This window comes from Ornithodoros turicata, chromosome 3 (assembly GCF_037126465.1).
Source record: "Ornithodoros turicata isolate Travis chromosome 3, ASM3712646v1, whole genome shotgun sequence".
Taxonomy (NCBI): Eukaryota; Metazoa; Arthropoda; class Arachnida; order Ixodida; family Argasidae; genus Ornithodoros; species Ornithodoros turicata.
The window spans coordinates 7,753,007-7,767,863 of NC_088203.1; the positions used below are offsets into that span (position 1 = coordinate 7,753,007).

General features: G+C 47.9%; 1 protein-coding gene across 7 annotated transcripts in view; it reads left to right on the top strand.

The window, feature by feature from the left end:
- The window catches only part of LOC135387925 (GATA-binding factor 2-like), a 215,125-nt gene that overhangs the window by 194,248 nt on the left and 6,020 nt on the right, over positions 1–14,857 (top strand). For all 7 annotated transcript variants that reach the window (XM_064617142.1, XM_064617139.1, XM_064617143.1 and 4 more), the window contains one exon: positions 4,342–4,467. In XM_064617142.1, the coding sequence (XP_064473212.1) occupies positions 4,342–4,467 (126 nt within the window). The remainder of the gene's footprint in view (positions 1–4,341; positions 4,468–14,857) is intronic.

Below are 14,857 nucleotides of genomic sequence, written 5' to 3' on the forward strand. Positions count from 1 at the left end.
GTGCGTTCACTTTTACGAGTTTGTGTCCGTCCCGCCGAGTAGATGAGAACAGCAAAAAGGGTTAGGTGCGTACAGGACATAACGGAACTGCAATTCGGAGTTGCACAGAAGGGTGCCGAGTGGTCTTGGCATTTACGTAGCGAGTGGCTCCTTGGCGGAACGAAACGATAAATTGTTCGCGCTGTATATCCTGTATAAGGCCGTCTTGTATTATGAAGGATATTTGAGGACGAGATCATTCATCTTTGCCTTTACCACTGTCAGGCACGTCAACCCTTTTCAATTACTCAGCGGCCCATATTGATGGGTGGCCTTCGAGCACCATTGCACGTGTGGAGCGGAGCATTTTTTACCCTTCTCGCGCTAGTTGTCTACAGTAGTAGGGCTTAGCACTGTACAGCAATCAGTGAATACACGATGGCGCACCGCAGTGAAAGACCGTGAGTAAAAAGATGTCGAAATAGCTCGTTCGGGCTACCAGCTCGGTAGATAGTTCGGGCTACCAGGTGCTTCAATTTCATATATACATATATATATATATATATATATATATATAAAGAGAAGAAAAAAGAAAAATGACGCTAGATGTGTTTGAAATTTTCCCCTTTTTTCCTCTCTTTATAATTCACTGGCTTGCACTGTGGCATTAAGGAGTGCTCAGTCACCCTCCCAGGTGTATATCGCTCGCTGAGTGACCCCTGGTTTGCCAATCCCGAACGATGCGCAGCTACCCAGGGCCGACGAGCCGCAAACACGGCGAAACACGTGTCCTCTGGTGCTGTCGCATCGTTCCATGAGGATTTATATATATATATATATATATATATATATATATGTGTGTGTATAGCTTAGATTCCTTGTTACTGCTCCGTCAAGAACACAAGAGGTCTTCAGATCTGTTCATGAAGTTCCTTACGACCGCTGGCTTGCTCCAGATGGCTTTAGTGCTGTGCAATGACCTTCATTTCACCCGCTATTTGTTCTGTGTAGAACACCTCAATTGTTCCCTGAACGACTCGTACCTATATCTTTCGATTTCACCATCATATCACTTAACTTATCCACCTCCTCACATGTAAAAGGGTAGAGTGCTGCACCCCAGCGGTGAAACGCCCCATGCCGTCGTCATCGTCTATTTGTTGTTCTCAAGAACAGATCTTCGCCTCCGTATAGATATTTTGATTTCGGTTGCTTGCCATACACAACACGTACACCTTCTTAGATGTGTGTCCCGGCTTTCAATGATTACATCGCGCCTACCGCGTCTTTCCCTGCGATCACATAATAAATATAGTATCCTTAAACCATCCCAAAACAATAACTCGTCAGAGCTTGCACCGGCCCCAGGAACGAGACGGCGTCGCTTAGGCTTAGCACAAAGGTGGAATAAACGAAGGGACCGACCGACCGACCGAGGCGTGCGGTGTCCCTCCCAGCCCTTGCCAGCGGCGTCGAGTCACGACGGCTTGAGCGGCCATCCATCGTCGCCGGCTCGGATCCTGTTCGCACCTCCGCGGACTCAAGGCTACTTGCTCTCGATCGGCCCAAAAGTCTGCCGTGGAAATCATGCATCACACGCGGTGCCGGATGACCCACGCCTTTGCGCCTCTCGCTCCGTCCGGCGGCTCCAGATTAATTGCTCTCCCTGGAAGGGAACCCGCCCGACCGTATAAGTTTCGGACGCGAAAGAAAAGCGTATCTGCCGCGGCGCAATTAAGGGACGCGAAGGTTGTAAATATGTGCATGATACCGCTCCTCCTCTTTCCATGTTCTTGCCGGCAAAGGTCATCTTGCCTCACGCGTTCATGCCAGAACAAGAGTATATACGGACAGTCGTGGGTGCGTTGCTGAGTCACTCAATGAGGGAGCTTTGGAATAAGGGCCCCAAAGACGTAAGGAGTTGTCATGCTATATGCCCCCGAACACAAACACCGAAGTGATGTCTCCTTTAGTAGTTGGTCAAACGTTGCGTATCTTATTTTCAAACTGCCTATATATCTTGAGGACGATAAGAGATTCCACTGTGCAAATGTAAGGATGACGTCACAGACACTTTCGTTTATCGCCGATTCGTTGCCAACATTCTAGAGAAGGCAGCCTAAGCATCACACGAGGAATAAACCACTACACGGCGTTCAACTAAAGCGTCTTCCTGGTATACAACCAACAGCACGAATCTTTGGTGATGGCAGAGCAGTGCTACGGGGTGAGGGGTAACGATGACACCACAAAAGTAACAAGAACAGAACAAGGTTACGTATTGGGAAGACACAAATGGAACAGGCCCGATCGAATCTCGACCAACGTTTGACCAAGAGTACACGTCTCGCAAGTACAGGGTCGCGACTATCTCTTAACCCCCTAACCTTAAACGTATATGTCACGACTACGCTCTCACTTGCCAAAAAACACGACCGCGACATCACACTAGCACCGCAACGACTCCCAGATCTGCGAGCCGACCAAACCATCCGACGGTCGCTCTATCCTTTTTTTCTCTTGTCCATCCCATATGTTAAGCTTATGATTAACGAACTCCTAATAACAGCCATTATACGAGACGCCGGTCTTTTGCTTATTTATCAAACCTGGACACACACATGTACACGTATACTAAAAGAAAACAAAAACAAAATCTTCTCTCTCGACCATTCAGTCGTCCTCCTCCTCCTCCTCTTCATCTTCGCCAAAATTCCAAATGAGAAAGAGGCGTTCTCCTGGCGCGGCCATTTTTTGCTGCTTGATCGCGAAAGATGGTAATTGTCGGCGCGGCACCCAAAACTTATATTACGCTTTTTTTGTTTCTTCCATCGAGGCCCATGTATACATACACATGCTATGAGAGAGAGAGAGTAGAGACGACTAAAAAAATTAATCGTCTCACGTGACCTGGGTGTCACGTCGAGCGATTTCTTTAGTGGCGGCCTCCGTAAAGTCTACAAAGCCGGACTATGGCGAGATAGATCGGTTTTCACGAAGGTGTAGTCAAGGTGCAATCTGTCACAGATGCTTCCCTCTCCCTCCCCCCCTTCTCCCCTACTACCCTGTGGGTTTATATAGCGTTTATATCTTGCTTTGGGACGATAATCTTCTTGTTCTTACCTCGTGCGTCCGAACGTGTGCCGGAGTATAGAAAGTTCGAATAATGCGAGACGCAAGCTTCCTTCGGAGGGACGCCTCGGAGTTATGAATATGGATGCGGAGGGGGAAAAAAATGGCTGCGTTATTTGTCTTCTCCACGCCTCATGTGACAGAGCGCCGTACTCTGTCAATGTATAGGTGCGCCGGCTTTGAAGCTCACGTGCGCGTCGCTTTGGCTACGACATCTTGGAATGACACGTACAGGGTTGAATATAGATAAGGAAATTTCTTCTTTGAGTTAATTGGAATTTTAAAAACGTTTACACGCAACGATCTATTTTTGGAAAATTCGAAACTGGCGCGACTTCTCGTATTAACCGAGGATTTGGTCGACTTGATGCGCGGCGAAATGGAGCCGCTTCGAATATTTGCGCATGCCCAGTTCATTCCATTGGAAGTCGACCTTTAAGATGAAATTAATGCAGGCCAGCTGGCGGATTGACTCCATCGTGTATAAAATCTGACTTTGGGCAACGCAGAGACACAAACACACACGAGACTGACACAAGCCTATAGATTGAGCTTCCTGTGTGTTTGTGTCTCTGCGTTGCTGAGATTTGCCGAGATTGTCGCACTTTATCCACGTTAGAAGTCAACATTACTCTGATTCTCTCTCAGAAGGAATGGAGCCGACCTGTAGGATCGTTGCTGTCGCACATCAATATAGGGAGCTTATGATTAAAGGGGTACTTTTTCAGCGACTGCAACACACACCGCAAGGACATCGCGCTTGCAGCACTATCAAAGTGAAAGCCACAGCATTCATTTTGTGTACGAAATTCATTGAAGTCGAAGAGTCTGATATTTGGTTCCAAATATAATCGTCGTGTTTATATTACACAAAATGGCGTGTGTTCTTTTCCGTGGCTCTGGGCAACTCAAGCAATATATCGCACAACACGTGGGTTCACTTTGAGGCGAATGGGGTACCCAGGCCATTTTCGAAAACTAGCGTGCGACCCCACAACACGAATTGAGTTTTAAGCGTGCGCAGTGATATCCCCCATTATTTTGTGATGTACCCCCAATTCCGTTGGGGCTCCAACAGCTTCGGTGCCATTTCGTAGAACTCTGAAATGCCAATCGTGCAATCTGTGGCCTTATAACAGAGAATGACACAAGGCCTTGCCATCCTGGAGCATTTCGCACCCAAACACACACACACACTCTCTCTCTAATAGACCCCTTTATCTTTCGCAGTCGGCAGCGCGGCGCGCGGGAACGAGCTGCGCCAACTGCAAGACAACGACGACGACGCTCTGGAGACGAAACCAGAACGGCGAACCTGTCTGCAACGCCTGTGGTCTCTACTTCAAGCTACACAATGTGAGTCTCCCTTGCCAATAATGTATGCGCCGATATTAATTTTGATCACAGCGCCTTCGGGAGATCGATTGACGTCCAATCCCTGTCATGCCCCATTAGCCTCGTAATGGATCCTTTCGGAAAAGCGTCTATTGCTCACGCTTTCTTGCGAAGTTTTGCCCCTCATTTAGCCCCTCCTGTGCGTCGTCGAAAGCATCCTGGCATGTGCCAATAGTCCGTGTTAATAGGAATCGTAAAGCCGTACTGTATCACTCGAAGCCATTTTAGTGACGGTACGCATTACGTATCCAATGTACGAACCAACGTTGCATTAAAATGGTGTCATTGAACGTGATTCCGTTAACTTTCACGATGTGACGTTTGCACCATTATCCCTGACTTTACGTAAAAATAAATGGACAGAATATGCGTAGAAACGAACAGCACAAGGCAAGACTTGTAGTCAACACTCAAGTATATACACACAAGTTGCAAATTCACAGTAGATACTGCCATAGCGCTTACTCGAGCCACGCTTCAGCACTCGTATTGTCAAACTTTAGAAACATGTACATCACCGAAGACATGCTCGTACTCGGTGTCGAGCGATTCGATCTTCGTTCCCTCGCAATGACGTCACCGTTTCACATTTTCTCTCTATACGACACAATCCAGATAGAGATCTCTAAACTGACCACGCCTCCGTGCGTTTGAAAGGGACCAAAGCGGCGAGATTTCATCTCGATTACCATGCACGACGCAGATGAGCATTGTCTTCTGCGCGTGTCGCTTGAAAGCCATTTTGCAAAGAGAGTCATCGTGGTTGCATGTGGTCCGTTTTCGCCTGCATGCGTGCTGTCGTCTGCGAAATCTCACTGCGACTTCCAGTCGGAAGGTCTGGGGTGTGGCTGCATCGGCAAGGACGTTGCAAAGAAACTAGATCGTTCGCGACCATGCGTATATAGTTGCCGCTTCGCCATTGGGAAATTTAAACGGATGCTTCTCACGCTTCTAGTCTTGCACAGTGTGACGTTGCGTTGAGGAACAGTGGCAGGGTGACTGCAGTATCTGCTCATTAGTAGAAGCTCCAACGTCATGGTAAAGGCTGCCAGGTTGTAGGGTCGAACCCTACCGACCGGCTTATGCCCTCAGAGGGTTCTATCGAGGTCCAGGAGGCCGTATTCATCCCCTTATCTCTCACTTCTTCCTTTTTAAGTGTGGAGAGAGGTCACTTCCTCCTGCAGTTGCTCAGCCCATATTTTGTGCACTGCATATAGCTATAGCTGTTTCGCGGTGGCAGTAGGGGATTCAGGAAAAGGCATCACTGCGTAGTTAACGTCCGGCTCCAAAACACACGGTGTTACAGTGACGTCCTACGAAATAGATCTTTGAGAAATGCAATAGACTCAGAAGACTAAAGAACTAACAAATCGCATCAAACTAACGTATGGGCATTTTGTCGAAAGCTCTTAATGGTCCTCTAGAACCATAAAGCTTATCTTCGAGCTTGTCCGTATCGAACCCGCGTGTACGCCTTGCTTTCCGACCTTTTGAGTTCCCGTTTTTAGCAATTGAAGTCCTCTACCACCGTCGAGTTAGAGAACCCACTTACTACCTTGACGTCGTAAACGGGAGAACACTGCGTACAGAGAACCCAATGACCACTAACTACACATCCAACATAAATCACCGCACAAGCAAACCGCTGCCCTTCAAAACCACACACACGCGAACTAACCCATTACCCTTCTTGCTCTTAACCGCAATATTACTTCCCCTCCCCCCCCCTTCAATCCAAACCCCCAACATGTAGTCATCATCTATGCAAATGGCACTCCTGTGGTGGACGACGCAGTCCCAGAGCAGAAGCTCAGCGTTAGAGAGCGCTTCCCCGTCATTTCCGAGTTGATCTGGGACGAGATTGTGCAGGGGGCGGTCACATGCGTTGCGTGCTCAAAAAACGAGCGGAAGTGGTTATAGGTAGCTCGAGTAAAACAGGGCTGGACCGTTTTGAGAAAACGCGAACATGCTCTTCGATCGGTTAATTGCTCAGCTTCAGCTGTTGCTTCCTGACTCTTCGAAGAAAGGAAGAGTTTGACGCGGACTGATGCTTTCATTTAAAGAATGGGGAGGAGCCTTCCGCTTTATAAGCGGGGGACGGCACTCACGAAAAGGTTGAGTATATATATCGTGGTAAATGTTCTTCTCTTTGCGCGATAATGATGAAGTGGAACAAAGGCAATGTTTGTAGCAGTTCTCTCGCAAATACGACCGCCGGAAACGTTATGCTGAAATGGCAAAGTAATTGTTTCGCTTCCGAAATGACGGTTTCTGTTCTGGGAGGAACTGATGCTATTCTCCTTTCATATAAAAGAGAGATTTGATTTAGCTTGATTTAGGAATAAGAGAGATAGAAATTGTACAATAAAATTGCTACGTCAAGTGTTTGAAGTAAACACTGAACCACTCTTATTTACCATCATTATTATTTTACTCGATTCACCCTTTGTCTCGTTGCTGCGACAACGTCATGTACACAAATATGATGGAACAGGGGACAAGCATCAACTATACTTCTTCGTTAGTATGATACTTTCTCACGGATACAGAACTTGTCCGGCACCACATGTTCATGCAACGGCCCTCTATCGTTTTCCCTTTTTTTTCCCATTTGTTTTCGCGATCTGTTTATGGTTCGAACACATCCGCTTCAACAACCATTGACCCCTCCCCCCAATAAGAGCTTCCACATGACGCCGCACTTGCCAGCCGCCTCAACGAGAAACTACGAGAAGGGGCACCCGTGCATAAACCCATTTTGAGCAAAACCAATAACTTTCACAGACAAAAGCCGCAACGCGTCCTTGAACCTCTCTGGGTGTTCTGGCCACCAGACGTAAAGGGGACAGGGGGGGCGACAGTCGGAAAGGCTATATGTCGCGACAGGGGTACCACCGGGCGACGCACCCACCAGCGACCACCACCCAGCCACAGGAACCGATTTCCTGAAGGACAGCCTTTTGTTTCCCCTCTGCAGTTTCCAGAAGTATGCGGCGACTGGCGCCAGAGCTGTCACCGCAACGCACCAACGGCGTGCACTCTGCTAACGGCATAAATATGACGGCTGCTTTGTTTTCCTGCCTCTGCAGTCGTGCTCAGGTTCTGGATGGACTTTGTCTGCTCTGAAGTCTGCTTCTTTTTTTTTTTTTTTTTTTCTGTTCGTAGTGTCGTCTTGTTCTGCATGTACGGTGCCAGTGAAAAAGTTATGCCAGTCCTTTTGTGCACAGTTATTGGGTTAGAAACGGGGAATGCGAACTAAAAAGGGATAAAACGAACAAGATCTCATTCCTTTGCTCATTGGCAGTCCACAGACCAGTGACTGAATTGAAGAAGTGAAGGAATTTGGTTGAAGTGAAGAAATACATAATGTGAGACAGCACTGTGCGCTGTGCTCTTAATGACAGCCAAAGGTACTTTCTGTAGACACCGGCGCTGAGAAGTTGGTCAGCTTACCTTAACCCGTCCAACACTGAACGGAACAGCAAGGAAGCTCATTTGAGATTTCTTCCAAGCACTTTCAACGAATGAAGCTGAGGTTTAGCTCTGATGCCGTATACACTACGCTCTTACCATAATTACCTGCGATATATTTGTTCGTCCGACGTATAATAACAACTACTCCCCAATATGAGTATATATTACACTGCAGTAACAAATAATGAAGACATAATAAGGCACTAATATAACGCTGCAGCAGAAGACAGCAAGCTCCTAACAGCGCAATCCAACCTCCTTTTGCGCCTCAGCGACCAAACCTTTCCTCCGAATCCAGAAAGTACTATGGGGAAAAAAAAAAAGAGATTCCTCTCTCGTTTCATCCACTCCATAAACCAGAGCTCAGTGCAAGAGAGTCTCTTTGGAGCAGGGCTCTACTGCGTCTCCGGGCAAAAGCTTGATCCCGAAGTTCCCGAGCCGAATTTCCGCCCGTGGCCAATGATCCGAGACCTCGTCGGAAGCTAATTGGACGAACGGCGCCTCTGCTCTTCCATGATATCCAGGACTCTTTTTGCTTGGTCGTCCTCGCCTTGTTTCTGCACTGTGTGCAGTGGCAGTAACTGAAAGGCGGATATAGCAGGAGAGGAGATATCGCTGGACAAGGAGATTGCGCAGGGGAGGCAATGGAAGTAAAGAGAAGCAACCTTACAAGAAGTGGGGAACAAGTCCGGCTTTAGAGACAGAGTCGAGGGATTAGTAATCGTCGTATAGTTCGTACACGAGGGATCTTTGTTAACCTTGTTCTTTCGTTTCCAATGCCTTCTGGAGTTTATTCTCCGTTATTTATTTGCCAGAGAGAAGCAGTTGGACGGTAGTCCTTGTAAGGCCGTGATTTTCTTCGACTAGTGGAAAGTGACTTCTGCCGGGGTGGTATATATACGGTGATGAGAGCAACCTGTAACGTTGGCGATACTACGAGTAGCTGAATGAACTGAGTGGTCATGACTCATGGTTGGCGCCATGGTGTATATCCGTCGTTATATATTTGTTTTCTGGTTTCTTTTGTTGTTTTTTTGTTTGTTTTTTTAATAGCAAGCTGGCATCAGCCTGGCTGTTCTTTCCTCTTTTCGTTTCCTCTTGTTAAACGTATCCCCCACAGTCTTTTTTTTTTTTCGGGCTGTGATCTTTTACTTCTGCTTTCCATCATGCAGTGTCAAAACAGAACTTTTTCACGTAACGCCGATCGGAATCAACTGTCATTCAGAATGATATCGTTCTTTCTTCCGAATTGTTGAAAGCAGGCGGTGTAGTACGTCTCTTTTTGACACATTATGCAAAACGCAATATGTCCAAAAAAGAAGGGGTCCATCCCATGCATTCTCAACAAGAGCAATGGGACAGGGTGTCGCCTCAGCGGCGAAACATCCCACTACATTATCATTACTTATTTGTTTTGTTTGTTTTTTGTTGTTGTTTTTTCAACAGGAGAACGATGTCATTATTGACAATGATGACTTAGGTGATGAAGGTCTCCTCGAAAAGTGTATCATTATCTCGCATTTCGCCGCATTCCCCCCTCCACATCAAACCTCGCGTCACGCTTTCGTAGCATAAAATTGATAGGCAAGCGAGCTGCTGCGTATTTGACGCAGATAAGTAGGACGAGAAAAGTCCTGTCCCGTTCCACTTTTTTTTTTTTTCTGCCCCGTTGTGTCTTCTCGAAACTAAGGAATATTCTACCTGCATCACCTTTTTGATACCCTAGCACTCACCAGCAATTTCTTTAGCATCACACCATAAACATTCCTACATTACCATTAGCGTTCCTCGCGTGCAAGTAAAATCGCAGCCGTAAGATTCAATTCAATTTTTTTTCAATTCAATTCATCTTTATTTCAATACAAGTCAGAGTTACATAGGGGTGGCCAAGATCATTCGCGTTATCAGTTCCAGTCCGAACAACCGTTGTCAACACGCTTGCATCGCGTCCACTCTCACGTTCAACGGAAGACAACCCGCACCCGGCGCCAGCTCAGGTCCCGCCGGGGAGAGTCCGCGACTGCCGTCGTCGTCGTCGTCACCCGAAGCAGCAGAGGGCTTGAGGAGGGGTTGGATTTCCTTCGGCGCCAGGCGGGCTGCTCATGCCCCGGAGCTGTACAAAGATTATGTTTTACAACAGCCTCCGGTCCATCCGCTGGTGCCTGCTGATGGGCATGGTCGTCCGCGGAGCATTTTCGAAACGACACAACTTTTTGCGGACAACCTCGGGGTAGCTGATTCTGCGGAGTGTAGATAGACGGTTCATTGCCCGTTCCACAGACGCTGGTCGGACTCTAAGAAGTGGGACAGACTGGGAACAAGCTGCGTTGCTGTTTTGTGTCGGCACAGATTTAGCCTTGCAGCAAAACTGGAAACGGTTCATTGGTATACTTCGTCGATGTGCAGTGCTTGCCAATTGCATTATGAGCTACCGTGGCTCAGTGGTTAGCGTGCTAGCCATGTCACGTCGAGACTGGGAGGTACCCGGGTTCGAATCCCGGTGCCGGCTGTGCTGTCTGGGGTTTTTCCTGGGCTTTCCTCAGACGCTTTCAGACATATGTCGGCACGGTTCCCCTAGAAGTCGGCCCAGGACGCACATTTCCCCAGGGCGTCAGTCGTGACGTTGCCCACATACGTGCGGCCGACAACGGCAAGCCCTATCACCATCACCACCACCAATTGCATTATGAGGAACGCGTCGTGGGCAAAAAAATGTAAACGATATTGTCTCGAGCAACGTTGTCTCGAGGCACGCAGTCCGTTGGCATCAAAGTTGAAGTTTTGAAGCGGTTGCTGAATCTTTTGCCATGCTCGTTGTCATGGCATGTATAGAACCGTCGTCATTCCAAATCCCGTGGCGTACTAATAAAACAGAAGAAAATCATAATCAGCGCCTAAACGGCATGCTCAACCAGTTTCTCCGTCTACTGATGACCTGCTAGACCAGCTGCATACCACGAGTCTAATTCAGCGCCCTAGTTAGCGAACAAGACCGCCGCTAACCAGCGGCACGTGAACTCCACAAGTCACCAGCGAGATCCTCCTGCGCTTCTCGCGCAAAAGAAAAACAAAAAGGAAAGAAAAGTAAACCGACCGGGCTCCTCCGAAAATTAACTCTTCCCTCTTAAATCCAAGACTAATAGCTTTGTCTCCTCGTGGCCACTTTGAAATCTGCCGCTCTCGCATTATTCATTCCTATAGACTACACGGCTCCAAAAGCCAGAAGCCCAATGCAAGCACAACAAACAACGTAGAAATACGCGCGGCCCTCCAAGCGTACATATAGCATCTTCCGCGCCATTAGTGATTCAGCGCACGCCGCTGCCCCAAAAGGATGGAGTCAGTTGTGGAGGATTAGAGCTTGTCCACAGAAGCCGCTTTCCCCCGTTTCGTAATGTATATCCTACAGTTTAAGATGGCCCCATACAGGCATATAGTACTTCGGTCCAGCACGTTTTCCCACGAGGAGTATCCTTCTCGCGGTTCCTCGGAAAGAAAGAAAGAATGAAAAAAAAAATGAAAAAAAAAACAGGAAAAGTCAACAGGACGCTCGTGGAATCTCGTAGGGCTTCTGTAGACGTGCATAATAGTGGGAACGCTTTTTTCTGCCTCCAACTTATTAAGTAGTCGATGTTCCGCTTCACCGAAGTTTGCTGAAACGCTTTTATTGTCTTTGTGGAGTTCCTGAGAAACCTCTCTCCGAGGATGTTGGTTCGCAGTGTCGCTGTATATTACACGTGCCGTGTCCGAGGCTGGTTCTGTGAATGTTGAAAGTATCGTTCATGCTATCAACATTTGGATCTTCGTGTTTAGATCAGATTCGTGTAGAAAGGCGCACTATTTCTCTTGTGTGCAAGGTAGAGGATGACCTGGAGTTCTGTGCGGTTTTGCCCGACTTTCACGCTCACGTCTCGCGGGTAGAGTAGCCATAGCTGCGCAATGAAAAAACTAAATGCGTGACCGCCACGCCTGTTGCCCTAAGAACTGGTGAAACGCTTTGTTACCCCGATAAAAAGAACGGCGAAGCACGTAGATGCTGTAGATAACCAAAACGCAACTATTTGCACTTTAGCCATCGAACTTGTACCCTGCAAAGTCTCTAATTTACAATCCTCCTCTATACGAAACATCTTGACGCGAAAAACGCAGTTCCGCGTCTCTCCAAATCCAATAAAATCTCAAGGCATACACTCACGCTTCCTGATTGGCCACGGACAAGCACTCTCTCGCGCGCGCGCTACTCCTCCCCACCACAGTTAACACGTCACGCATCGAAGTCGCATCAAAGGTACTCTTTTTCTGTCAGTCCTGGAACCTCCTCCCTGGAGGTGTCTCGACCCGGCGACCTTCCATAGCGTCAAACTTCTCCGCTTTGTATCTTTCCGCACCACATCGTATATCAACATTCTTTTCGGTTAGTATCTCCAGTTGGAGCACACAAAAAAGACAGGTGGCGAGCATCCTCGAAAGAAAGAAACGCGCTTCAAGAAGAACCGAACGCGCCAAATGCGGGGCAATGTCGATAAGATCTGGATTGAGGAGGCGGTTCTTTGGAACGTCCTTATCGGGTCCATCTCTCTCTCTCTGCGGGCCGTCACACGTCCTCTACCTCAAGAGACCGCTCAGGTGTTTGCCTCCTCGCCAATCATTACTGCTCCAGAAATCATCTCTTCAAGCGTCAACCCGCTTTCGCGCTGTGCTCGACAAAGTTCGCAGAAATGGTGGTGGAACCTTTTCAATGTATATAAGCGCGTATGAAGAAGCTGGAGTGTCTTTTGTGGTGGCCTTTATCGAGTGAATTAGGAGGCCAACGGCCGGGAAAATTTGTCACATCCTCGTGGTCGGGGTTTTTGCGCCTGTAATTAGATGGCGAAGATTGCGGGCAGTTTGTTTGATTTAGGGCACCTCTTGAGGAACAGCGGTGGTTTGAAGACAATTTCTAATTGTTATTGATGAAGTGTGAAGCGCAGTGTCCAGGTTCGATCTTCCGCGAGTCCTTCGTTGATCTTATCTTACCGGAAGAATGATAGCTTATGTCTAACGGATGCCATAGTAGTTGCCTCTACAAGCACTATACTCCTTCATCAAACGGCACAAAGCGTTACTCTTATCTGATTTCTTCGCGGTTCCAGCTCTGCGATTCCCCTTTGCGCACAAAACGTCACGGAGGGCCTTACGAAGATTTTTCCCAGACAATTTATCTTCACTTTAGAAGCTTGTACACCAAAGAGGCACGACATCAGTTTTCAAAGCCTGGACATACAAGAGGTAGCTTGAAAAGGAGCACACACCAGCCCATCACGCCCCCCCTTGGTGGACAATCCAAACAGGCGACAACGGTCCACAAAAGATACCAGACGAAACGAAAAACGATCGAAACCAACTAACTGCTCAGACATCTTCCTGGACACAAGAAGCGCTTCTCAGAAAATGCAAGACAGGCTACTCCTTCTCCCCAACTTTTTCTCTCTTTCTTATTTTTTTATTTTTTTCTCTCCCTGAGTGAAAGTCTGAAGCCACGCGACGCCCGTCCACTTCCAGACGGGGTACAGATAAACGAGGTACCCTTATTCCCCCCCTTGAGGCTTTCCATCACTGTGTGTACGGGGGACACGACAGTACCCCCCCCCCCCCTCCCACTCTGCTTGCTCGCCAACGGACAATGCACAGCAGTCCTGTACACTACGAACGGGGTCAAAATATTTGCACGGCAGCCCCTCTTGAAAAGAGCTCTTCTAGAATGGCCCTTCAAACGCCGTTTGGAGAGTGTATTTGTTTGTTTATAGCGATGCACTTTGCAGTTCTTCTGTCTGTATGTGGTTGCTCCTCTTCAATTTCGGCACAAACGTTGCAGGTAAACATTGTGCGTGAAGGCGGGATGCGCTGTCTTTTTTTGCGGAGGGTTAGCGTTCGAAAAGAAAGTGACGGATGGGACGATGTGTACCGTTTAGTGTACTGCGGCGGGAATGTGCAAGGGTTTACACTCTAACGGGATGTCGTATCCATTTTGGGGCTTAGAAAGTGGGTTTGTAAGGACGATAATCCCTGGAATCGCTCGCTGAACACCTTGTAGTATGTTGTGGTGAATGTGGTGACGGTATGATTCAAAGTCAGTGGCATGGCTCGGAAGTGCAGATGGCTAAAATCTTGCCGAACCGAGCGCAAGGATCAGAGCAATGCAAAATGCTTCACAACCAGTGCATGGACCTGCAGTCTGTCTCGCAACAGCTCTGTGTTTCTTGTAACGGCAGCAGCCTGATATGCGAAAACGTTCCCGTCCTTCGAACACATCCTGCACGTTCTGCGTTGTCCTCTCCGTATTACCAGCGCGTTCAAGCTCGAGGAAATCGTACCGACATTGACAAATGCCTTGTAACGACCATAAAATTTTCTAATCCGGATAAGTAGCGGCGCTAATCGTACAAGCGTACAACCTTGAGGGAACATATATAATAAATGAAAACCGAAGAACGCACTTTCCCAGCATGGCCAATTCCAACAAGATAATTCATCACCTTGTCGTGCATACTGCCATCGTACACATAACTCAGGTCACTGCGGCAGGCTTCCTTTAACATCGCGCAACCATTAGCTAAACTGCACGGGCCCTTTCTGAAAGGGATACTTAAGGAACCTCTCCAGGTCCCGACTCCGCCCTATATACGCCAGCACAGAGGTATAGACGCGCCGGTATACCAAACCACAGCCCAGAAAGTGACGATTTTTCGCACCCGCAACCGTGTAATATTCCGCATTTTTCCTCCACGTGACTTAACGGGATCTGGACGAGCACGTGAACGTATAATCAAGAAACGGTTACAAACAAAGCGGTTTTCTGTCTGTCGCGCCGTCCTTGTTTAACACGGACTCCGCCATT